Source organism: Cajanus cajan, chromosome 1 (genome assembly GCF_000230855.2).
Source record: "Cajanus cajan strain Asha chromosome 1, NIPB_CcT2T_4, whole genome shotgun sequence".
NCBI lineage: Eukaryota > Viridiplantae > Streptophyta > Magnoliopsida > Fabales > Fabaceae > Cajanus > Cajanus cajan.
The window spans coordinates 31,083,251-31,110,978 of record NC_138517.1 but is presented as its reverse complement, the minus strand read 5'-3'; the positions used below and the strand labels follow the sequence as shown (position 1 = coordinate 31,110,978).

Sequence of the window (27,728 nt, the reverse complement as noted above, 5' to 3'; positions counted from 1 at the left end):
CCAACATCAAGCTTCTTCCTGGTCAGGGGGAGCCATTGGATGACCTAGAAAGATATCGTAGACTTGTTGGCAGACTTAACTATCTTACTGTCACCAGGCCAGACATCGCATTCCCAGTAAGTGTGGTAAGCCAATTCATTAACGATCCTCGTGATAGTCATTGGACTACAGCAATGCGGATACTCAGATATATCAAGAAGGCACCGGGCCAAGGACTACTATACGAGGATAAAGGCAATTCCAAAATTGTCTGTTATTCAGATGCTGATTGGGCAGGATCACCATCAAACAGAAGGTCTACCTCTGGCTATTGTGTTCTAATTGGAGGCAACCTAATTTCATGGAAAAGAAAGAAGCAAATTACAGTTGCTAGATCCACTGCGGAAGCTGAATATCGTGCTATGGCAGCAGCTGCAAGTGAAGTTACATGGCTACAACAACTTCTCAAGCAACTTCAAATTGGAGACACTCAGGGAACTAAACTCATCTGTGATAATGAAGCTGCTCTCCACATTGCCTCAAATCCAGTCTTCCATGAGCGTACTAAACACGTAGAAATAGATTGTCATTTTGTAAGAGAGAAAGTGCTCTCAGGAGTAATCACCACTGAATTTGTCCACTCTAGTGACCAGTGAGTAGATGTGTTCACAAAATCTCTTAAAGGGTCTCGGGTTGATTATATTGGTAACAAGCTTGGTGCATATGATATATATGCTCCAGCTTGAGGGGGAGTGCTACAGATATTGTGAATATATTATAGATATTGTGGGTACATATATTATGGTTATTATCCTCACTATCAATTAGGGATATGATTAGATTAGTTTCCATAATATAAGAGATTAGTATCTCTATCATTTATTGTATTCACTCTATAAATAAGATTGGTGTGTGTACAACAATACACACAATTCCTGAATCACAACAGCAAGCATTGTAGGTATATACCTAAGTTTTGCTATTCCTAATTAATAGTAATCTAGAGTCTTCCTAATTTATCTCAACAATACCCAAAGGTTGTGTGAGGATGGTTCTTTAAAGTAATGTTGAATAATTTGATGATGTAAGAGGTCTCTGAGTTGTGCATGCGTTACAACGCATGGTGCATACGACAGGTGTTGAGGTAAATGCATTGTACAATGTGGTGTTTCTCTTTGTATAGAGATATGTGGTCTAAGATCTTGAGACTCAGATTGTATGAATGTTTATATACACGTTGTGTATATTTTTTTATATGTTTTTTCTTTCGATATCAAGCTTGCCTCTTAATTTGTTGTTTGTTTGATTGTGATGATCATGTCTTTGATACAAGAACATATTAGAATTAGCTAGATGGAATTATGGCTTGAAGCTATACAAGGAATTGTCCAAGTATGGTTGATCAAGGTGACTTCTTTCATGAATGTTGTTTATACTCGAGCTATCTAGTCATTACATTGTTCCATCTTCTTTCCTTCTCGTATTGCTTCTTAAAGAGATAGATTTAGTCCCTCAAACTCATGTTATTTAACATTTTACTAAAATAGAAATTTCCCATTTTGATTGTCATTTTGAAATATCAATGAACTATTAAATAGTTTTTCTACGTGGTATTGAGACTGACCAAAATGACCGCTTATTTCAAACAGCCCAGCCCGGACCATCGCTTTTATCGTCAACAGAGACAGCCGCTCGATAAAGGAAGTCGGCTTCTAATTTATACTTAAACATTTTATTGTAGAAAATAAAAAAAAATAGTAAAAAAGAAAAAATATAATTAATATGGAAGATAAGGAGATAAACTAGGAAAATATTTAATAATTATAAAATCTAAATTATTAATTATATTTATTAATTCTTGTGAAAAACAACATATTAAGGGAGTAACTTTTAAGTCTTTAATGTAAATGAAATAAAAGGCCAAACAACGGTTTGGTTAAATAACCAAAAACATAGCTACAAAAATGATTGTTAGATGTCAAATTTATTTGAAATATCTATTTAAAAAAGAAGACATCTAACTTGACTTTCTAGGCCTTTTCTTTATTTAGATGTCAAAATCAATTAAATTTTGTAAGAAATGTATTTAGTAAATTCCTTTATATATTTATAATTATTTAGCTAATTTATCTAGTTATATTTTTTGTGTTAGGTGTAACCTCAGTCAAGTAAAAAAAATATGACTTGGGAGAGGATTATAATAAGAACACTTTTTGAAGGTAAAATGGGAGGGAGATGCAAAAGGGTGAAAATTTGGTCAAGCCAATGATTTATGGCCCAACCAAATATGTTTAGTAAGTCCCAAAATCCAGTTTGAACATGAAATGACTAGGTAAATGGTAGGTTCGTTGGATTTTTTGTGATACAAATAAGAAATTATTTATTAATTAAAAGGTAATTTTTTGAATTATTAATGGATAATCGATTGAATTGAAAAATAAATTAAAAAAAAATTATATTAATAATATAATAATAATGTATAACTATAGTAGATAAGGCTATGTGAATTTGTTGAAGTCAATTCTTTACTTAATTAGTTTAACTATGAAATTTGATCATGTATGTATAGTTCATGTGGTGATGACTCATACTCACTACTAGTTACAAGTTGATATTGGTATATACTTGCCAATGGATAAACGATGACATTAATTCATAGTTAATTTCACATTAGATCTTGAACAACTATTAATTCTCAATACAAGGCAAAATTAATGAGATGATCATTTTCTTTGAATAATTGTTCTATAAAGTTCATTATTGAGCTAAAATGTATTAGTTTTAAAAAAATCAATTCCATGTGACTAAAAGAACTTATAAGGTTAAGTATTACCTTCCAAATAAGTATATAGAAGGAAAATGTTTCTTCTTTGCTTTTGACATCTACAGACTTGGCATGATACCATAAGATTGATGCTAGAAAAGCATGTCCCAAACCCTAACACATTGAAAATGAAAATAAATGTCAAACTTTTTTGAAAGGATCAAACATGTTCACATTCATTATATATCCATCTATCTAACAATATAGTATAATTTTAAAATTGATGAAGTAACCTAGTCTTTCTCTTCAAATTATGCCACCTTGAAACAACCAAATTTTGAAACTAACAATATATTAAATCCATATAAATCTAAAGACAAGCTATTCTATGCAACAAAGGTTAGAAATTTCCTTATTGTGGTGCACTTGATGCAGTCTATGTTTGCTCTAGTGAATGACTACCTTTTTTTAAAAAAAGAAATTTAGTTAAGAATTGTAAAAGAGTAAACATGATTGCAAATTTTTTTGATAATTGACTAACAACGGTATTGCATAAACTGCAACATGATATTGAAACAGAGAATATAAGTTGGATTCCTTGAAACTCACTATTCTATGAACTTAGATAAAATTGCATTAAAATCCTTTAGACATGAAACTTATATAAATTAATAACACACATCAAAGAATACTGCACAGTCATAACTATAGGATAATTTATACAAGTAATTAGCACATCACCGTTATCAATTTGCTCCAAAGGAAAGAAGATGTTGCTCCCACAAAAAGTATGGCAGCTCCATAAGCCATTTCAAGGAGTGAAATACAAAACCAGAATACCTTAAAAAAGGAAATATTTAGGGAAAATCCTAGATACATGAGAGCACAACTAGGTCATGTGAGATGCTACATAGAAAGAACATACCCACTTTGGACCTAAGCAAACTGCCAAAGTTCGAATGCCAAATTTTTCATCACCTTCAATGTCAGGTATATCCTTAATGAAGTCAACAAAAGGAAATTTTAACTTTCGCAACTAGAACATATGCATATTTAAAAAAATATATATATATATATAAGCTTTTATTCCTTTACCTTGAACAATGCTATAACTATACCGAATATGCTCATGAATACTATAGCAAAAATCAAGGATCTTGGATACATAGTTGACCTCTTGAACACATAGGTCTACACATTCAATTTTACACAAATATATTAGCAATCAAATAACATTTGACTTGGTGGGAAGGTTGCTCTAGAGTATAGAAAACTAAGATCGATGTATCTAATAGACAATATGTTATGCAAACTATACTACTATTTAAATCCTAATATCAATTAATAAATTGGTTTACGATAGTTTATCATGAATTTAAAAGCAACCAAAAAATTTAGAAGAAAGATTTGTAGTTGCAATCATGTGTTTGAAAGCTAATGTATTGACAAAATCAAGCTAACATGTTGAGAAAATCACCTTCATGTGAAGAAATAATCCAAGATTAAACATTATTCCTCGATCAACTATATAGTTAATGGCTGTAAGCACTGAAGATCTCTTCCATCTCAACAAAGGCAACTAAGAAATTTTAGAGACAAATTAATGTAGTCATTATCAAATAAAGTTTCCAAACTCATGCTTTCAAGAAGCTAAAATTCAAGTCTAAATTTTGAAAAAGCAAACTAGTGTCACATACTTTTAATACTTAAACCCTTCCTCTGATATACATAATTTTCTTCATAAAAGGAAAATTCAGGGTAAGTACAAATATTGTATATCACATTTGTTAAGTTATTCACTAAATCTTTATTTATTACAGGAAAAAGAGACAATATGCGCCTTTATTGAAAAAATAATAATAAGGCAAAATAAATGGGTAATTACGTCTTTGTGGGTAGTTATATCCTTATTTCTTATGATTGATTATGAGAATAATCATCTTCAAAAAGTGAAAACTAAAATAGGGGATATTTCCTTTATATATATATATATTAGTAAATTCAAGACATTCCATACCTTTATATGTATTTTATTTAAATAAAAAGTATTTCATCTATTGGCTCATTCGCCCGTTGTTATAGACAAAGTATTTTTATTCTATAACAAAGAGATGTTATGTTTCCTTAGACATATTTCACGTCTTAGATACATAGAGTGAGAGAGAGAAATAGAAAACAAACATACCAAAATTGCAAAATGCAATGAAATTGAGAATTATAAAGTGGAAAAACAAAAGTAACTATCTCAAACAAAACTGGATTGTTGTGCTTGAAGTGTTTGAGCAAGAGGTCTCTATTGAACTTCGGAAGGATCCAAAAACTAACATTATAGATAGAAGGAGTCAAAGAGAGAGATAGGAAAAGGCATAGACTATAAGTCAGGACTATATATAATATATAGATTGGTATTACATAAAATAAATATTGAATTTAAATCTATTATTATAGATTTTAGATTATACATAATTATATAGATAATAAATATAAATTATATAAATAAATAATATAGATAAAAATAAAATAAAAATAGAATTCTAAAAGATTAGAGAGTTAAAAAAAGTGAGATAACATAGAAGTTAAATAATAATGAGTGAAATAATTATATGGAGTATAATGATCTAAAATATGTAAAGACCAAAAAGAAATTACATAATCACTATCCCTTTTATATATAGTATAGTATATAATATTTAGTATAGAATAGGGAAAAAAAACATTTTGTGTCCTTAAATATTTATTTAAAAATAAAAAATAATGAAAGTTACTAAAAAGAGTGGTGGCTTTATTTATAGGAGAAGATAATCATTTAATGGTTATTATTAAAGAAAATAACATATAGTTACGTACAATGAGCACGGTTGTACTAAAGGAAGCTTGACTTGTAGGTGTTTTTGGAATTGTGCTTCAAATACATTCTATAGAGCCGGAGCATGTTGGAAGCAAGCATAATCATTTGTACAAGGGTTTCACAATTAGTGGCTTAAATTAAGTACGATCATGTTTCACCAAGCACACTCATGTTGAAGTCCCTAACAATGAAAAGTGATGGATTTTTTAATTAAATGTATTTCAAGTGATATACTTGCTATATATGCAAAAGTTACATGAGTGTATTGTGTGTTATTTATGTGGAGGAGTCTCTGTTGACAAGTGAAGGATAATAATCTCTTTAATATTCTCCAAAGGATGATCAATTTAAAAGGAGAATTTAAGACATAACATCTCCATTGAAAGAGAGGAATATTTGTCTCAAATGGATCACAAAGGGTGGTATCAACTTTTAATAGGAGAAAGTTGTATGATAATATAAAGGGATATCCCTTGAAATTTTCAAATGAAATTTGTCATAAGGATGAAAAAATTAAGTAAAAAAGATATTTAAATGAAGTTTTAATGCATTATTAAATATAATGTTTGTTGTTTTGTCTTATTGCTTTATTTTTATAGTTGATAGTTAAAGTATGAATATGCCTGTATGTTATGTGTTATTGTAGTGCCCCAAGGACATTCTTTGATTTCCCTCGTTATTCAATCATGTTTCAAAGTAAAGAGTGAGGAAATAATAGTAGAATGAGTCTTCATGCTTATATCTTATAACCTTTATAGATTCGTAGTTTTAAGACTTTATACTTCTTGCCTAAAGATTTTTTTTTTTACAGTTATTTGAGATCTGTAGGGTACACCAGTTGCCCTTTACTTTCCTCTTTATGTTTTCATGTTTTCGTTAAATAAGTTATGAGGTCTTTAATTAAGCTTTAATTTTTTGAGAAGTACTTATATATAGATGTACAGTAAAGGTCTCCTAAGATGCTACTTATTGCATATCACATTTGTTTCCTAGTTCCCTCAACTCTAATAAAGCTCTTGCTGATTTTCAATGACAAAATTGTATCATGAACCCTAATAATTATGCCTTAAAAAATATCAAGGAAAAAAGGAAATTCAAATGTCCTCGAAAAGAACTCACTTTCATTGAATAAGCAGATGAAAAAATAAAATTGAAGGAAATAACCCAAAGTAATGGCAGTGAACCTACAATCCATCCAAGCCCAAAACTCTGTAAAGAAGAATAAAATGATTAACCTTAGTAAACTTAATGAAGCTATCTTGAACAATATATAACGTGAAAAAGAACATCAAAAAATTGAAATTATTGCTATCAAACTTTGTCATAGATGCCATGTGGAACCAAATTAAAGAAGTAAAAATTCCGTCATAAGATTTTCATTGATTGGATAACAAATTTATAATTTTAATGAAATGTTTTGGAGACAAGAGTCAGTGTAAAGATATCAGATAGATTAATAATCATTACATTAGACAACTCTAAAAGAGCATAGTCTTTTCTAATAAAGATAAGATCAACATTTTAGAGAAAACAAATTGATTGCTAAACAAAGTATATAAAAAAATGATTTTTTTTATATATAAAATGAAATGACTATGAATTCTTAGTTTGTAAAAGTGTTTGGTTGAACAACTCTTGTAGTATCACTAAAGCATATACATAGAGAAAGAAATCATATTGTGTTATTACAACTTTTTAATTCTCATATTATTTCAAATAATAAAAAGAAAATAAAACAAACAAAAGTGTAAATAAATATTCATAATTGCATGTCTAAATTTATACTAAGAAATAGAGCATTAATAATATAACAAGTTAATTGGCTCTCTAAAATAAATAGAAAAAGAATTTTATATTAATAACAACAAAAATCAAGTATGAGACATGATGTACGTTAAAGTTTTCAGAAAGGGCAATTTTATATAAATACCAAAATAAGACTTGATGCAACAATAATGGTAACAGTTCCAAGGGAATACTCCCCTGATGCCATTGGAAGATTTGGCTTGTTTATCTGCAGTTAATACAACATGTAACACAAATCAATATATTTTTCCTCAACAACGAGAGTAGTACATAATAAAATGTTATTTGTTTTCTTCAATATATAGCATTTATAACTTTTTTAAATGTTTGATACACTATACAATGTAATTATACTATTGCATAAATACGATTTTTCTAAAATCTTATGTCAATTTTCATTTTCAATTTTCTTAAAAAAAATCACGATTTGAAAATCATTAATTTTGATGTCTAAAGTGAAACATTTTTATAATAATAATTTAAACTTATAGACGCTATTCTAGTTTTGTACCAAAAAAAAAAAGCAAATTTTTTTCATAAGTTAGAATGAATTTATGCATTAAAGAATATTTTTTTAAAAACAAATAAGTGAGACAGTATTTATATAATTAAGTTGAAATGCATAAAACTATATTTTGATAAACTTTTTGATAAACACTTATAAGTGAAGAAAATAAGAACGGAAAATGAACTAAGCTTCTTCCATATAAGTTAATTTATATAGGTGTTCTCTCATTTATGTTGAATCAAAGACATTTATGAACGTCTAACACTCCGAGTTTGATGATAACAAAATTAGGATATACTAATTCTTGGACTAAGTCATTATAGGAAATATGCATGGAAGAGAAGATTTATGGAGACAAAATGATTTTAGATTAAATATACTTTTTTTTTATCAGCCAACAAATATTTATATTATTATATATACCGGTACAAGGGGTACCAAAACCCATATACATAAGATAGGTAGAAGATTATCGAAATCTGTCCACCCACATAAAACCAAATTAACTTTTCAATTGAACCATTTCCTTCTCTCCTTAGCATAACTCCCCTCCCTATTCGACCCGCCAATTTTGATTATGACAGCTATAATATCCCCCAGCTCTTTCCATACTAAATCCTAAATTTAGGATACAATATTTTGTAACCTCCTTTACCCTCTCGCACATGATGATGATAGGCAAGCTCCTGGATTAACCACCCATTGATTAAACGAGTAGTCTACCAAAAGTTGGGAGGATATGAGCCAAGACCATGAAGTGAAAAGTGTATCCTCCTTCAGTTTTTCTTTGTCTAAGGCATTTCCATTAAAGACACAATTATTTCTATACCTCCAGATACACCACGTGTTAGCACACCATACTACTTTCCATCTTTGTTTCTCCACTTCAAATGCCAAACTATATGGAATTTGATTAAAATGTAGAGTAGGATCATTAGGCAAAACCGTATGAGTCCCAAACCAGTAAAAACATTCTTTCCAAATCCCATATACTTCATGACAAGAGAAAAAAATGTGTGACACCGACTCTAGATTTAAGTGCCAGAAGGGACAAGAACTATCCACTGATTCTGGTAGAACTCTCCTTCTAATTAAGTTTTCAAGAGTTGGTAAAGTATTACAAATGATCCTCCATATTAGAAATGTCACCTTAGGTGTAACTTTGACTTTCCAGACCTGTGAGAAAATGGCATTGTTTTGTCCTCCAAATTTCGTGATGTATAGAGCTTTATCTAATGCATAAAAGTAGCATGTAAAATTGAGCTTGTTAGCATCTAGTTAAAAGCCTACGTCCAACATCAAATACGCTAGGTCAGCATATCCACTTGCTAGTTTATGCAATTTCAAAACTTGCCTCAATATTTTTGTGCTTTAAACAAAGCCTAAACAGATTAAAAAATAATGATGGTAAGTGTTTTTCTTGTTTTTGTCTTCACTTGATTTTAGAAAAAATGTTTTTAAACTCAACTATGAGTCTTTCAAAAAGGGTTTGCAAAAATCTTATCACATACATTCAACCTCTTTTTTTTTGCATGTTTGTTTCTCTTTTAGTTGGTATTAGAGCTTGGCCTCTTCGAGTTGAGCATCTAATCATCTAGGAAAAATGATCCTATGGAAAAAAGAAGGACAAGCATGAGTCATCCACCTTTCTTCAAAGAAGTCATGCATGACTACTAGAAGTTGTGGATGATAGTTGGTGCCTGCCACATAGACATGTGGGATGTAGTAGAGAGCATAAAAGACATTCCTTGACAAAAATGTGAGGGAAATTCCAAAAGCCAATTGAAACGATGAAAAAGGCAAATATATTTACTTAACTCAAATGCTTATAACTCCAACATGTGTGCCCTATGTAAGGATGAATATACCAAAGTACACAACTTCGAGAGTGTCAAGCAAATGTAGGACACTTTAGCACTTACATATGAGCGATCCACAGAGGTAAAATGCAACAAGCTTAGCTTACTTTCAAGTAAGTGTGAATAGTTCACCATTGAATAAAATGAAAATATTTAAACCATGTTTGAAAACTTTCAAACTATTGACAATGAACTATCCCTTTTATGTTGAACTTATGATAAAATTTGATCACATTGACAAGCTCTTACATAGTTTACCCAAATAGTGGAGACCTTAGGTTATAGCCTTTCAAACATCCAAAGACCTAAACAAACTATCACTTGAAGAGTTGATAGGATTGTTAAAGGTACACAGTTGGAACTTTAATAAGAAGAGGTTGGCAAGAAGGGAAAGCCTCTTACTCTTAGCATTCAAAAGCCAAGAAGTGGGTCTTTATCCAAAGTCATGAAGGCTGAAGAGTTCTTTGTAGAACAAAGTGAAGAGGAGGAACTTGACTCTACGGATGAGATATTTTTATATCTCTAGAAAGATCCATTCCATGCTCAAGGAGAAATAAGGACAATGTTAGAAGATTTTGAGGGCCATATGCTATGAATGCAAAAGCTAGGCCACTTCAAGTTTCAATATCTTGATTATGAGAAAAAAATAGTAAGAAAAAATATGCTTTCTTCAAGAAAAAGTAGAATAAGGGCTTGATGGCTACAAGGGAAGATCTTGATCTCTCATTATTTGAAGAGAAAACAAATGAAGAAGTCAAACTATATCTCAGGGCCAATGTAGATGAACCTACTTGCTCTAGCGAAGAGTCAGATAAGATTGAAAGGTAAACATGTATGAATGTTTAGCTATGCAAGAAGCTTTCATGAATTGCTTGTGTTGTGAAAGATTAAGTAAAGAAAATGACACAAAATCAAGGAAGAATATAAAAAGATGAAGAAAATAAATGGTATATTGATTTCATATTATGTGATAATTACACTAGACGATTACCAAACACAATCACAACAGTTGTGTCTGCTAGTCTAGCTTTCATGTTCTCGTTCCAACTTCCTTTGTTAGTAACAAAGAATCACACACATATATATAGGGACCTAACAAACTAACTAACAAGAATAGAAACTAATTGAATGATGAAATCCTCGTGTCATAATCAATAGCTTGTTGATTTCTTTAAGATTTCAAGTGCTTGTAAAGATCATAAGAAACATTTTACAACTTTATCAAGAGATCATGAACTAATAAAAAGGAGAATGAAAAGCTTTTAGGAAAATGCAAATATTTTGAAACATCTCTTGAAAAATCTACACTCTAGAAAAAATTGATAAACTTAAGAAGAAAATGGATTCCCTTAACATCATTTTATCCTAGTTTGTCTGATGTATTGAAAATATGGATAAAGGACCAAAGTTTACTTGGGTACCTAAAGAGAAAATAATTCATATTGCAAATCTCTTTGATAGTAAGAAAAGGACTCTAGTCATGATACCTAGACAATGAATGCTTGTGTCACATGACAAGAGAAAGGTATATCTTCCAAAGTCATAGATCCAATGGTGATGGTCAAGTCACTTTTGGAGGGAATCAAAAAGGCAAGATCATAAGATAGGTATATCGTCTTCCCTCACTGTTGATATCATGCTTTATCTTGATGAATTAAAAAACAATCTACATAGCATAAGTCAACTGTTGGATAATGGATTTGATGTGTTCTTTAATAAAGATAAATGTATAATCAATAACAATTATTTGACTCAATTTTTTTTCTTGCAAATATATAGAATAATTTTTACAAAATTAAGCTAAACAAACTAACAAGTCAAAATGTTTAATGTTTTATTTTAATCGAAAACCATTGGACGTGGCAAAAAAGCTTAGACATGCTACCTTGAGATTAATCTCAAAGCTTATGAAGCATAACCTCATCAGAGGACTTCCAAATCTTACTTACAACTCTAGTGAGCTTTGTGAATCTTGCTAGAATGGGAAACAATTTAGATCATCCTTTGATTCAAAGAATGTTATTTTCACTTCTAGGCCTTTAGAACTTCTACACATTGACTTGTTTGGTCCAACCAAAATTGCATCCCTCAGTGGTAAAGGCTATGGGTTGTGGACGACTATACTAGATAGACATGAGTTCAATTTCTCACCCACAAGGTTAAGTCTTTTAAATTCTTCTATATATTTTGCAAAAGGGATTAAAACAAAAAAAAAGGTGTATGCATTCCTTCTATCTAAAATGATCATATGGGTGAATTTGAAAATGAAAGTTTTCAAAGATTTTGTGAGGAGAACGAAATTCTCCCAACTTCTCAAGAAAAAAGATAACACAACCCTAATCTCTGATATGGAACCAAAGACTATAGATGAAGTACTCCAAGGTGAAGGATGAATCAAAGCCAAACAAGAAGAGATAGATTAGTTTTAGAAAAATGATATTTGGAAACTTGTTCCTCTTCAACAAGACAAGTCAATAATAGAAACTAAATGGGTCTTCAGGAATAAGCTGAATGAAGCTGGTAAAGTTGTGATAAATAAGGTTAGACTCATAATCTAAGGGTTCTTACAACAATAAGGTTTAGACTTTACTAAAACCTCTGCTCTTGTTGCTTGACTAAAGGCCCTTTGAATATTATTGTCATTTTCTACCTTTAGTAAAATACAGTTTTATCAAATAGATGTTAAGAGTGTGTTTCGGAATGGCATAATTAGTGATAAAATTTATGTGGAACAATCTCCTAATTTTGAAAATGAAAACTTTGCTCTCATGATTCTACATTAAACAAGGCTATTTACGAACTCAAACAAGCACTTTATGCTTAGTATGAGAATTTAATTTCATTTCTTTTAGAAATTTGGTTTTCAAGAACAAAGGCATATACTATGTTGTTTTGCAAAAACATGAAGTCACACTTTATCATTGTTCAAATCTATATGAATGATATAATAATCGATGCTACTAACGAAACGCTCTACAAGGAGTTTTCTAAGTTAATGTAGGATGAATTTAAGTTAAGATGGGAGAACTCAAGTTCTTCCTTGGATTGTAAATCAAACAAGACAAAAAAGGAATCTACATACACTAGATGAAGTACACCATAAAAGAACTTTTGGAAAAGTTCAAGATGGATGATGCCAAACCCATGAGCACACACTTGCATGCAACATCAATGTTTGGCATGGATGAAGCATTAAAAAAAAGTGAATCAAATAACCTTTAGAGGAATGATAATATCAATCTTATATCTCACTTCATCCAGACCATATATCTAATGTCAGCTTGGGTGCCAAATTTCAATGTAACCCAATGGAAGTACACTTAACTTCAGTTACACACATAATCAAATATTTAAAAGGCACTACTAATCATGGTTTTTTCTTTAAAAAAAAGAAGATTAACATTTAGTGAAATATTGTGATGTTGATTATGTCGGAGACCAGATTGATTAAAAAATCACTAGTAGAGGTTATCACTTCATTGGTCAGTTTTGTGGAGCAAAAGGCAAAGGGCAATAGTTATCTCAACATGTGAAGCTGAATACAACACAACTTTGTCTTGTTAGCCCCAACTTTTGTGGATCAAGCATTAACTTGATCATTTTCAACTTGTAACAGATCAACCTTTCAATCTTTCGCATTTGATTCTCTCTAATTGGTTCAACAATATGAAGCTTTAGAGAGTGATCAAGAAACAACCTTTCCCAGCTGCTATGAAGGTAATTTTTCTATTTCACCGTCATCTACTCCTTCAAAGAAAATGATGAAACTTATTATTGTTGGTTAGTAATTCAGTAGCATATATTGGGCTATGTTCATTGTACTTAGAGGCCCAAAATAATAGAAGAGTTTAATTTCAATTTTTGTATAACTGTCATTTTGTTATATGACAGATTAATAGATTTTGTTGATGTATAATTTGATACTCTATTTTTCTCTTTGAATAATAACAATCAGTTGCATTCTTCATCTCTCGATCAATCTCTCTTTACTCCTTCCCTCAAATAGTGGTATCAGGAGCTTCAAGATCAGGGAAGCATAACAATGGCGAATGGTAATGTAGGCACATTGCTGGGAAATATGCCAATGTTAAATAGCAAAAACTTGAAAAATTATGATCGATGGTGTGTGAAGATGAAGGCAATCTTTGGGTTTCAAGAAGTCTTGGATATCGTTCTGAGCAGCTACGACGAGCTACCGGAGATTCCCACCAATGCACAACAAGCCATGTTTCGTGACACTACAAGAAAATTGTTAATTAGCGAGGGATTTCAGCGTGGGAAAATTTGTCTCTCTATTCCCTCGCTAAATAGCGACAAATTAGCGATAAAAAAATATTCTCTAGCTAAGTCGTAGCTAAATTGCGAGAAACATAAATTTGGTCGCTAATTGCTCACAAATAGTTAGCGAGAAACAAGATCTCTCGCTAATGCTTCGCAAAATGTCTAGAATATTGAATTTGTTTTGGCAAGGTTGAGTTTCCTTCGCTAATCTCTCGCAAAAGAGAAGAATATAAAAGTTATTTTAGTGAGGGAATAATTTGGTCGCTAATCTGTCACTATAATTAAAATAGTAAAAGTTACTTTAGCGAGGAAAATGTTCTCTCGCCAATCCTTCACAAAAGTGGAGATATTAAAAGTTTATTTAGTGAGGGAAATTATTTCTCTCCTTTCCCTCGCAAAGTTGACTATATTAAAATTATTTTTTAAATAAAATAAAATTTTCATTATATAATATTAATTACATATATTAAAGATAATATATGAGTATTAAAACAGTAGTTAATAGATGTAGTTAATGTATTTTGTTAATTATAAATATTTAAATAAAATAATATTTTTATTATATTAATTACATATATTAAATGTAATATATGAGTATTAAGATATAATTTATATAAAAATATTTTATAATATCTACATGAATTAGTGTTTTATGATATAATAGTGAATTGTGTTATATATGTAAGGGATAAAAATAAAATTTATTTGACATTTTAACATATGAAGAATGAATAATGTAATACTTATGTTACTTATAGAAAGAGAGCGAAATTTACATTAATTACATTAAATTAAATGTACTAAATTGTATATTTTAACATAAGAGTGTGCTTAAAAATTAATTACATTAAATTAAATGTACTAAATTGTATATTTTAACATAAGAGTGTGCTTAAAAATTAATTACATTAAATTAAATGTACTAAATTGTTAATTCTTAATTAATTGATAATATATATTTTTATACTATCAATCCTATAAATTAAACTCTATCAATTACTTACTCCAAATTTCTCGTTTAAGAATAAATTTCTTGCACACATTTAATACTCTTGATTAGAAGACACCATTGATTAGGAGAACCAATATTAGTTAAATATATATATATATATATATATATATATATATATATATATATATATATATATATATATATATATATATATATATATTTTGTAGGTTTATTTTAGTTTTTTTATACTATATGATTATCTCTACAAAAAACAAGGTTTTCATGATACATCACCGAATATAAATTAGTACGTACTATATCTTATTCTTATTCATCACTGAATCTTATATATGTCAATGTCACAATAAAATCGTACGTATATATTATATTAAAATTTTAGCATTTTTTTGACATCATAGATTTTTTTTTTTTTTTACAAAAAGTTATATAGCTAAAATTTATGTAATTTACATCATAGCCTTATCTAACTGAAATTAAGTCACGCAGACGGCATGAGGCGATGGTGGTTTTCTAACTGAAATTTCCCGCCATGGAATATAACAGAATGCATGACACTGAAATGAAGAATGCAAAAGCTTTGGAGCGAAGGCGAAACCCTCTTTCGGATCTCACCAATTCTAACCCGACCAATTCTAACCCTTCAAACCCAACCCCCTTCCATCGTCGTCTTCTTCCTCTTCCACATTCAACACCACACGCGGTACTCTCTTTTTTATTCAATCACATGTTAACTATGAATTTTTCCTAAATTCCACATTGCTATATTAACCATAACTCTTTCTTACTTTTCGAATTCCATGCTTTGAATTCAGGTACACTTGGCCTTCATGTTTCTGAGCCAATTTCCGCATTCTGTAACCGAATTCATACTCTCAATGAAAAGAAAAGGAAAATTAAAGAAACAATGACGAATCCAAAGTTCTCTACTATTCGGTAACATTAATTATCCCTCCGTTTTTTAGTCATACTAAGTTCAATACTACAATGATTAAGGGAGCAAAGTTTAATTATTACTTTTCTTCTATTTTCCATAAAATTCCACCGATGAATTACTCGGTTGGCGTCTATGTTTCTTTCGTTCCAAACAGAGATAAAAGTGATGGAGTTGAGCTTGAAGGTTTGGACCTACCTAAGGCTAGTCTGTTAACAGTCCGTTGCAGGAAGGTAAATAATATGACTACAACGGTTCCATGCAAAACTTTCAACTCTTCTTAATTTGTGTGTGTTGAAACTTGCCATAAGTATTTTCCGTAGATTGGTTAATGTTTACTCTGTTTATGATGGTTCTGCAGATTTCTATGGAATAATTGATTCTGTTGTGTTTGTCATTACTCATTGGATTAGTTTTTATATATGAAAAATTAACTCTATATGGTTCTTAATTAATGGATGTTCTGGTCAAGTGTTTGATCATATCTGCTGAGTTTTCAGAAGCGACGTGCTGTGTCTAATGAACAAGACGTGTCCAAGGATGCACAGCTGCAAGATTATATTGAAAAACAGAACGCCTACTTTAGAGAGATCGATGAATTTGAACTACTGGAGGAGGAGGTTGAATCTGTTAATGAGCTGGATTAATTAGAATACGTGTAATGAGACTGGCAGCTTGAGAATCTTTCTAATCCTTGTTTTGGTTAGTTGTGATATCGCAGTGAAAATAATGATAACTAGGCTAATATATAAATGTTAGAGAAATCTTCCCAATTGTTGTCTAATGGGTAGAAATCAAAGGAAAAGTTGTTTTGTGTAGAATTGTTTTGGTAGCCTTTAGTATTTTTATTTTATTTGATGCAAGTTGATGACACAATATATTTGATATGTAAAATACAGGTACTACAATCTTGATATCACAACTAAACAATTATGATAGTTATAGTATAAAAATGCAGGTAAAGACGAATATATGAATATTAAAAATAAAATTGCGACAAAATAGCAAGGGATTAGCGATGATAATCAAAACATAACAGTAAGGGATTTGCTAGGAAATAGCGAGGGGAAAAAGAGTAAATAGCTAGGGAAATATAGCGAAGGAATAGCGAGACAATTGCTAGGGAAATATTGCGAGAGAATAGCGAGAAAATTGCTAGTGAAGTATTGCGAGGGAATAGCGAGATAATTGCGAAGGAAATATTGCGAGGGAATAGCTAGACAATTGCTAGGGAAATATTGCGAGGGAATAGCGAAACAATTGCTAGCGAAAGGTAGCGAGGGAATAGAGAAGGGTTTGCGAGGAATATTCAGCGAGGGAATTGCGAAGCCTTAGCGAGGGAAAATTAGCGAGGGATTAGCTACAAATTAGAGAGGGATATTTTGCGACACCTTAGCGAGGGAATAGCGAGGAAGCTTGATCGCAAATTAGCGAGCGATATAGTTAGCATACTTAATATAATTAGCGAGGAACTTAGCAAGGGATTGGCGACGAATTTTGCTACAGATCAGCGAGGGATTAAATCCCTCGCTAATTAGCTACCTGTATTTAGCGAGGGAATGGTCTCTCGCAATTCCATCACTATTCCGTCGCAAATCTGATTAGCGAGAAATCAGAGAAGAAATAGCGAGGGAATATTCTCTCGCTAATATGTAATTTTCTTGTAGTGTGATGCAAAGAAACGGGATTGCAAAGCCCTATTCTACATTCATCAGTGCGTTGACGACAGCAACTTTGAAAAGATTTCATTAGCAAAAACAGCAAAAGAAGCTTGGGACATTTTGGCGCAGAGTTATGTCGGAGTAGAGAGGTTGAAGACAGTGCGACTTCAAACTTTATGTCGTTAGTACGAGTTGTTACAGATGGGAACTCAAGAAACCATTCAAGAATACTTCTCACGATTTCTTTCCCTCACCAATTTGATGAAATCGTGTGGCGAAGAATTAGAAGAATGCGCGGTGGTCGAGAAAGTTTTAAGGACTCTTAATACAAGATTCGATATGATTTCTGTTGCGATCGAAGAATCCAAGAATCTGGATTTATTGAAATTGGAAGAATTGCAGGGGTCGTTGGAGGCTCATGAACAACGATTGCGTGAAAGAGATGGTGATAAATCCAACTTAGAACAAGCTTTATTAGCTAAGCAATGTAAGAAGAATGATGGTGATAGAGGGAAATTCAACAAGAGAGGTCGTGGAAGAGGTATTCGAGGAGGCAATAATAGAGGTCATGGATCAGAAAACTCAGGAAGAGGAGGACAACATGAGAACACCTCACAATGGAAAGGTGGTAGAGGAAGTAATTCACAGTGGAGAGGTGGAAGAAGAGGCAACAATTCACAATGGAGAGGTGGAAGAAGAGGAAACAATTCACAATGGAGAGGTGGTAGATCTAGCTCAAGTTCTGTTTCTGATAAAAGCTATATGCAGTGCTACAATTGCAACAAATATGGTCATTATTAGCTGATTGTTGGAGTAAAGGTAATTCAAGTAATAGAGAAGAAGAAGCCAATGTAGCACAAAAAGAGGACTTTAAAGATGAAGTTTTATTAATGGTGACTACGGTAGAACTAGAGAAGATATATAGAGAGTCTTGGTATTTGGATACAGGCTATTCCAATCATGTCTTTTTAGAAGAGTTGGTTTATTGAATTGAATGAAAAGATCAAAACTAAGATGAAATTTGCAGATAACTCCATAGTGAAAAGTGAAGGAAAAGGAAAAATTCTTATTAGAAGAAGAGATGAAAAAGCAACAATAATTTCTTATGTTCTATATGTCCCTTCCATGAAGCACAATCTATTGAGCATTGTTCAACTCTTGCAGAAAGGTTACTTACTTGATTGGAAATGGAAAGAACAAATGTTCAGAATTCTTGATAACAAAGGAACACCAATTTTGAGGGCTCCGCTAAGCAACAACAAAACCTTTAGAGTTGATATCTCAATGTCAAAGCACATGTGTTTTGCAGTTACAGTTTTCGATGTTAACTGGTTATGGCACTTGAGATTTGGTCACCTAAATTTTGGAAGCTTGAGCCAACTAGCAGAGAAGGAGATGGTGATAGGATTGCCTCACATTGAGAAGAGTGATGTTACCTGTGAAATTGTATGCTTGGAAAACAAGCAAGAAATCCATTCAAAGTGCATCTACAGACCAGGAGCAAAGATGTATTGGAAGTGATCTACACAAATGTTTGTGGACCATTTGAAGTGTCCTCACTTGGAGGCCATAGGTACTTCATTACATTCATTGATGATTTTAGTAAAAGAATTTGGTTATTTTTGCTTGGCAGGAAATCTGAAGCCTTTAACTGATTTGTTGAGATTAAGAAATTAGTTGAGAAACAAAGTGGCAAAGTCATAAAAATATTGAGATCAGATGGTGGTGGTGAGTATAACAATGGTGAATTTGCATCTTTCTGCAAGAAAAAAGGTATTATACATGAGATTGTACCCCCATATACACCACAACACAATGGAGTTGCTGAAAGAAGAAATGGAACAATTCTTAACATGGCTAGAAGTATGATGAAAAGCAAAGGTTTGCCACACTCTTTCTGGGGAGAAGCTGTTGCCACTGCAGCTTATATTTTGAATCTTTGTCCAACTAAGAGAATTAAGGAGAAGACACTAGAAGAGGTTTGGTCAAAGAAAAAGCCTAGTGCAAAGCATTTAAAGGTGTTTGGTTCAATTTGTTGGAGACACATTCCTGATGAAAGAAGAAGGAAACTTGATGAAAGGAGCATGAAATTAATTCTGGTTGTATATCATCCAACAGGAGCCTATAAATTGTATGATCCCATCACAAAGAAGATTACCATCAGCAGAGATATAATAGTTGATGAGAAGGCCAGTTGGAATTGGAACTCTTTAGAAAGAAATATGAACAACATATTGGACCTCTCTTGGGATGATTCAGAAGATAACAATGAGTTGATGCCAAAAACAGTACCTTGTAATGAGAACAATCTGCAAGTAGCTGCAGTTGGAAGAAACATGTAACATCCCAATTTTCAAAAAGGTTATTATTATTATTATTATTATTATTATTATTAGATGGTATTTGGTCATAATTATTTTAATAATTATAGAGGAATATTATTTTGTACGTTTTAAATAATTATTATTTTGGACAATTATTTTGTACATATTAAATAAGTATTTTTATTAGCATTTTTAAATAAATATTTATATGTTTTAAGATAAGGTTGATTTTATATGATATTTTGTTATTGAAATTATATTATTATATTTAGGGTCAGAAATATATTATTATTATAGAAAAAAAAATATTTTATAATATACATGTATTTATTTTATTTAATTATTTTGAGGAAAATTAGAAATGGGTTAGAAGAGAAGGAAAATGGGTTGGGTTGACCCAGTCCAATGGATTAATTTTAAGAAAGGAGTCAGGTGGTGTTAACCCTATCTGCCTCATTTGCGTTCTGAAGGGTTAGGGAAAAAAAGAGGAGAAACAAAGAGCTCTAAGGAAGAGTACTCAGGAACGATCTTAGATCACACCAAGACCATTCATCTTCTGCTCATCCAGGTACGGGGGAGATGGGTTTCTTCATATGTGAATATAGGGGTGTTCGGGTAGTGAGGGCAATCCCTAAGTCCCTCTAGGAACTCTATTTAAAATTCTGAACGATTATCTGTGCAATCGATGTTCTAAATTCTTAATTCATTTGGAAGAACTTATTTCTTGAATTGTCTTTGAATTCCATTAGGGCTTTCTTGTTAATTCTTTATCCTTAAATTTGATGACTTGAATTTTATGTGTTAAGAAGGGTTTAGATTTTTTTTTGTAAAACCAATGGAAACCAATTTTTGAGGCTTGAGATGTGTATGGATTGATTTGGAACGTATGAAGAATATAAATGGAGTTAAACTGAACCAACGGGGTGTAGAAGTAGTGAAAATTGGTAAAAACCTTGTTGAAACTCGTAAAACGCAGGTTTAATTTCACAGAGGGGAGTCTGGGCAGAGATTTGGGCGCTCAGCGCCAGTTTTGGGCGTCGGGCGTCGGGACCCCGACATACGTTTGTAATTTTGTGATATCTTTCTGTGTAGTTATCCAAACCGAGTGCCGTTTGTTTTGTTAGAAACTAGACATCTGGGGCTACCATTTAGACACAAGAATTGTGTAAAAATATTAATATTTGATCAAGTTATGTGAGTTGCAATTTGAGCCTTCCAATCTGTGTGCGAACCACAACATCAATTTTTGTGAGCCCTGAATGGTAACCTAAACGACTTTATTAGGATTTGTGTTCTTCATGAAAGTTGTAGATATTGATGTTAGGATTCTAATGGAGTTGGGATCACTTAGAAAGGATATGTATATCTCGAGTTATGGTTAAATTATTAACTGAATGTCATAGATATTGTGATGTGTGTGAAGAATTATGTGAAATTTGTGGTCTATGATGTTGATAACTTAATGATAGGTACCTAGCATGTGAGGATGATATTGCATGGATTGTTATTGACATGTGATGATGTTATATAATGGAGATGCATTAATTATGAGTTACGTGGGATGCATGAGTTGCATGAGACTTATGAGTTACATGTGGTGCTTGAGAAGCCAGACGTGGCTATATTGCATTGGACCCTGGGCCCAGAGAGGGGTTGAGACAGGGGGGACCATGACGGGAGGCATTCCATGCGTGGGCCGTTGGGTGTTTAACTGCGCAGCTCACTGGCCACAGAGGGTTTAACGGTGGGTGGATTGCCTTTGCACGGGCCGCTGGGTGTTTAACCGTGCAACATACCGGCCCTGGGAGGGTGTGAGAACGGTATGCCCGCATTGGCAACAACTAAGGGAATTGACGAGGTACGCCCATTGTGCGGAGTGCCAAGTTGAGACTCTTAGGAAAGGAGATGTGTATGAGCATATAGTGAGCATGTGTATGAAAGCTTGTATGATTGAAAAAAAATGATGTTTGGTAATTATATGAGATGTATTTGTTGTTTATAGTTAATGATGATATTTTGGTGCACGGTGTGGGGTGGGAATTGGGTAGCTCTATGTTCATATATGATGTTATCTATCTCTCACCGTCCTGTTTTTATGTGGTTTTCTTTTAGGTGAAGATGAAGGCACTCATAGTGTTGAGTTCTAAAGGGAAAGGGTTCTGCTCTGATAGGATGTGACATTGGGGCATGAATTTAGGATGTTTTAGTTATGAATTGTTATTTGTCGTTTGAGGAGACTTATTTTTAGGAGTTTTATATTCACCTTATATTTGTAAATTCTGGATCCCTTTCATTTTTCTTTAGAGACCTTGATAATTTTATTTTAAGAGTAAAACTTTATTATTATTATTATTATTATTTCTATTTATTTCAAGACTTGTGAACCTATGAGTTTTTATTAAAATATGTGGACCCTTCTTGATGTTATATTTATTGAATTATTCTTATTGTTGTTACTTATCTATTATGGGGTAGGAGGGTGTCACAAAACAGACCAACAAGAACAGTAAAAGCACCTGCAAGGCTTAGTGATTATGAGATAAATGCTGATAATGCAGTTACAGTAGGAGGAGAACTTATTGGAGAAATAGAGGATGAAAATGGTCTTGTCCATTTGGCCTTATATGTTGAGATAGAACCAGAACCAGTGTGCTTTGAAGATGCAATTGGAGACCTTAAGTGGTTTGAGGCAATGAAAGAAGAATTGCTTGCAATTCAAAAAAATCAAACTTGGGAACCTACCGATCTACCAAGGAATCAAAAGCCAATAGATGTAAAATGGGTGTATAAAACTAAGTTGAAGCTAGATGGAACAGTTGCAAGGTATAAAGCCAGACTCGTGGCAAAGGGGTTTCTTTAGAGAAAAGGCTTGGATTACAAGGAAATTTATGCTCTTGTGGCTAGAATGGAGACAATGAGAACTGTTGTAGATCTTACAAGCTATAAAGGATGGGAAATGCACCAAATGGATGTCAAATCTGCCTTTCTGAATGGTGAATTAGAGGAGGAAGTGTATGTTGCACAGCCACCAGGATTCATAGTTGCTGGAGAAAAACACAAGGTACTTAGATTAAAGAAGGCTTTGTATGGCCTGAAACAGGCTCCAAGAGCCTGGAACAACAAAATTGATGGCTTTCTTATGCAGCATGTGGTTTTTCCAAGTGTGAAGTAGAGTATGGAATTTACTCAAAGATTGAGGATGGTGAAGTTTTAATAGTGTGCTTGTATGTGGATGACCTTTTTGGTGACTAGCAATAGTATTACAATGATTGAGAAATTCAAAATAATGATGAAGGATCAATTTGAAATGACTGATCTAGGAAAGCTATCATATTTTCTTGGCATGGAGTTTACTGAAAGCAAAAAAGGAATTCTAGTTCACCAAAGTAACTATGCTAAAGAAGTGTTAAAGAAATTTAGAATAAGTGAGTGTAACGCAACAACTACACTAGTTGAAGCAAATTTTGAAGCTAGACAAAGATGAAGATGGAAAGCCTGTGAATACTACACTTTACAAACAGATGGTTGGTTGTTTGAGGTATTTTTCTGCAGTAGACCAGATATTTACTTTGGTGTTGGTCTGTTGAGTAGGTTTATGGAGAAGCCCAAAGCATCTCACTTTGCAGTTGCTAGAAGAATTATGAGGTATATAAGAGGAACAATAGATTATGGTATTCTGTTACCAAATGCTAAACATCAAAATGGAGGGGAGTTAGTTGGTTATTCAGATTCAGATTGGGCTGGTGATAAGGATGGATGCAGAAGTACATCAGGTTATGTGTTCTTGATGGGTAAGTCACCAATCTCATGGAGCTCAAAATTGCAACATGTAGTGGCACTCTCCTCTTGTGAAGCAGAATACATATATGCTACATACAAAGCTTGTCAAGCTCTTTGGCTTGAAAGCTTGGTGAAACAAATACTGGCCAGACCTGAAAAAGCTATGACATTGAAGATTGATAACAAATCAGCCATCAACTTAGCAAAAAATCCAATCCATCATGGCAGAAGCAAGCATGTTGAAATAAGGTTCCATTTTATCAGAGAAAAAGTGAGAAAGAATAAGCTAAAGCTGGAGCATTGTGGAACTAAGGAACAACTGGAAGATATCATGACAAAACCTTTGAATACTCGAAGGTTTGTAGAACTTAGGAAAGACTTAAACGTAAAAGCAATTGCTGAATTAGGGGGTTGTGTTGGTTAGTAATTTAGCAGCATATATTGGGCTATGTTCATTGTACTTAGAGGCCCAAAATAATAGAAGAGTTCAATTTCAGTTTTTGTATAACTGTCATTTTGTTATATGACAGATTCATAGATTTTGCTGATGTATAATTTGATACTCTAATAACAATCAGTTGCATTCTTCATCACTCGCTCAATCTCTCTTTACTTCTTCCCTCTAATAATTATTAGGGGCTAGTTGTTGAAAAACTCCATGCTAGACGACAAAGACAATTATAAAAGTCCAAGTTGTTGATGAGAAAGATTTATCCTATTTCTACTCCAGTCATCTAGAGCAAGTATAGATGGAAACCTCCCACTAGTCCGAGCTCATCATACCTCTTCAAGAGTTTGATAACCTCTCTCAAGAACTCCCATCATTTGTTGCCAAAAGCGTTTCTGAAGATGGTGTTGAAAGAAACAAGGGCAAGGAAAAATTGGACTATGTCGAATAACTTCATTCTTGCCCACATAAAGATATATATTATCATGTTTTGTCATCATGTATTAATTTGAATAAAAATAGCTTCTAAATTATTTGTATCAATTTATAAAAGTACAGGCTTCAAAATACTATGCAAAAAAGAGTTGAATTAGCACAATTCTAAGTTTGAACTAATTTAAATATAAAAATTATAGCAAATTTTATTTTCAAAACTCAAATTTGGTTAAATTGAGTACTTACACCCAAAAGTCAAAAAAAAAAAAAATAACCACATATTACTTAGCATAATATTCATTTTTGTTAAAAAAGTTTCATACCTTATCTATTTCAAAGTCGGTTAAAGTATTCAGGCCTACATTGTATATGTGCATGGGCAAGATAACTGCCATAGCCTGAGATAGAATGACTCACAGTTGTTAATAAAGTTAAGTAAATGAGGCAAATATCTACCATTGGGACATTTTTAAACCACCAACAAATTTGAGACCCCACCTTCAACAAGCCAATAAAAAATGTGGGAGAAATATCAGATAAATTCTCCACTGCAAGGAGAGACCCAGAAATTATGTTTATTGCCTGTACAAACACAAACAATTTAAGTAAATATTTTTAAAAGATTAAAAAAATATTACATATTTTGTTCTACTAAAACCAGAGATAGAGGTTCATACAAAATATATCGATTAATACTATTTTGAAAATTGATGCTAGAAAAGAAAAAGGTTTGACTTAACTGTGGCAATCATTCCCACTGGCCTTGTAAACCTGAAAAAAGTATTTAAGGAATCTTTTGTAGAGACCAGAAGGCTTTTTGGTCTAGGATCTTGATGTTCATATTCAAATGATTCTCCAGAGGCTGCAGTCACAGAATAACTTCTACCACGTTCTTTACTTGTGGATGCTGCCTCTATGCATCTATAATGATGCTTCAAGTTATGTTGTTGCTGATGCCTTATGATGAGATATTCATTCTGGATTTTCTTGGTTTTATACCATGAAGCTTTTGTTACGTAAGAACCTAAAATATCAAATGTGGAATGTTAGTGGCTGTGAGGATACTTTTCTTTCGTTTTCCATTCTCGCATTATTCTCTCTTAAATGGTTCCTAAACTTATAAAAGAAAAAAAAACACTTAAATATTCTTAAAATTATAAAAGTTTATATTAAATAATATCTAAATACTAAAAAAAACACTCTTCAAATTAGTTTCTGAATTTTTCCAAGTTACACTTAGATTGAATGATAGATCTTCAACATTTCGCAAATTCCTTATATAATTTCATAATTTTAAAGACCGTTTAAAAAAGAGAGTAATACTAGTAGAATGAAAATAATGATTTATTAAAAAAAAACATATACAGGAAAATCTAGTAAAAATATTTGATAATAGATGAGTTCTATTTTAATTTTTTAAGGGCTTTGTTCATCTTAGTGATGAGTTTTATTATTCACGCTCACATGGAAATAATAAATTATTAATTAGTTTATCATTTATAATTTTGATCAATTTCTATATAAAATGTATTCAAAAAAAATTTTTATAAGAAAAATTAATTATATTTAAATTACATGTCACCTAGGTTAAGTTAGATTTCACTCCAAGACTCATAGGCCTATAAATTCTTTTTTCCTTCTTGTATTCACACTTTTTCTTATTGAGATCATATTTTATTTTAGAATTCTCTCTACAAAAGTCTTAGTTCTCTAGAAGGAGAAACTTCTCCTAAAGTTCTTTCATTAAGAATTCCTTCTTATTGTTAGAACTCTCACTTACTCATCTTCAAGGTTTGGAGTGACACATCTATTCTCTTCTATTCACCACCTTCTTTGGTATGAATTTGAGTCTTGAATCCATGAAAAAGATTGGGAGCTTCAAAGGTTACTAGAAGAGGAGAAACAACAAGCATCTTCTTTACTAGTTTCCATCAAAATTTATTTTATAATTTAGCTTGTATCATTATTTACTTTATATGTTGATAACATTTTATTTACAACAAGTTATTAAATAATTTGCATCTATTTTAAAATATTTAAATTTTTATTCGAATAAAATAGATTTAAATATATAAATATGATTGACGAACACAATCTAATTCATTCACAATTAAATTAGATTAAGTTAGATTTCAAAATAATATTGCACAAACTCGTCTATTCAAACCCGCTTACACCCTCACACCCTTCCCTTAAATACACCCATTTATGCCCCTTAACCCATCACAAGGTTTCTCAATAATAAAATTATCAGCATGAACACTATGAAACTGTAAAATAATATAGCATTTTTCACATCAATTTCTTTTTTTAGAAAAATGCATAAACAACATAAATTTGCAGTAATATTGCTGAAATAAAATGGAGGAATTTGGAAGGCTTACCAGCGGTAAGGGAAGAAGCCAAAGAGAAAGAGCCAAGAAGCATAGAAGCCATTATCCACGCTAACTTTTCACCGAACTTGTGTGTCACTCAGTTTCACCAATATATATATATATATATATATATATATATATATATATAAATAAAGAAACTCTGCCACGTGAAACTTTTAAATATCTGAATTCAAAAGTCATCATATTCTAATTAATAATTGCTATACACATATAATAATAGCCACAAAAACCACATTGAATCCTTCTATTTAATTTGTTTAATACGTAACGGCAATCTTTAATACGTAATTAAAAGCATAAAGGACATTCAAACACAAATAAATGTAGTTTATTTTATATATAATAATAGTCACGAAAACCACATTGATTCCTTCTATTTAATTTATTTAATACGCAACGGTAATCTTTAATACGTAATTGAAAACATAAAGAACATTCAAACACAAATAAATGTAGGTTAATTTAATATATAATTTTAGTTCTACTAGCTAATTAATTACTAAGATATCATCATTTTTTTTTTGTCTATGACTACTTTCGATTTTATCCGTAATCTATACTTTGAAATCTTTTTTTTTTTTTTATATAAATAAAATCGTCAATAGTCTGAGCTCTGAATAGTTTGAATCGTTTTATGGCAAAATTAGCGGAAAAAAAATTACTTCATACTAGCTTATTTTTATACATAAGATATATATACCGGCTATAATCCCTTGTTTTACATCAATTATGTAT

General features: G+C 31.7%; 1 protein-coding gene across 4 annotated transcripts in view; it reads right to left on the bottom strand.

Annotated features, from left to right (window-relative positions):
- The window catches only part of LOC109791554 (naringenin 8-dimethylallyltransferase 1, chloroplastic), a 35,440-nt gene extending 8,339 nt beyond the window's left edge, over positions 1-27,101 (bottom strand). Inside the window, exons 1-11 of one of the 4 annotated variants that reach the window (XR_003803303.2) lie at positions 26,982-27,101; positions 25,338-25,621; positions 25,096-25,179; positions 24,921-24,995; positions 7,522-7,605; positions 6,711-6,800; positions 4,221-4,322; positions 3,839-3,934; positions 3,673-3,740; positions 3,485-3,583; positions 2,813-2,917 (exon numbers count right to left, since the gene is read on the bottom strand). Coding sequence is in view for 3 of the 4 variants with exons in the window: in XM_020350859.3 (XP_020206448.1) it covers positions 2,813-2,917; positions 3,485-3,583; positions 3,669-3,740; positions 3,839-3,934; positions 4,221-4,322; positions 6,711-6,800; positions 7,522-7,605; positions 24,921-24,995; positions 25,096-25,179; positions 25,338-25,621; positions 26,982-27,033 (1,143 nt within the window). In the remaining variant the exon portion in view is untranslated. Of the gene's footprint in view, positions 1-2,812; positions 2,918-3,484; positions 3,584-3,668; positions 3,741-3,838; positions 3,935-4,220; positions 4,323-6,710; positions 6,801-7,521; positions 7,606-24,920; positions 24,996-25,095; positions 25,180-25,337; positions 25,622-26,981 lie in introns of all 4 variants that reach the window. The other 3 variants (XM_020350859.3, XM_029269910.2, XM_083077744.1) reach the window with 3 other exon arrangements.
- Between the last annotated feature and the right edge of the window lie 627 nt (positions 27,102-27,728).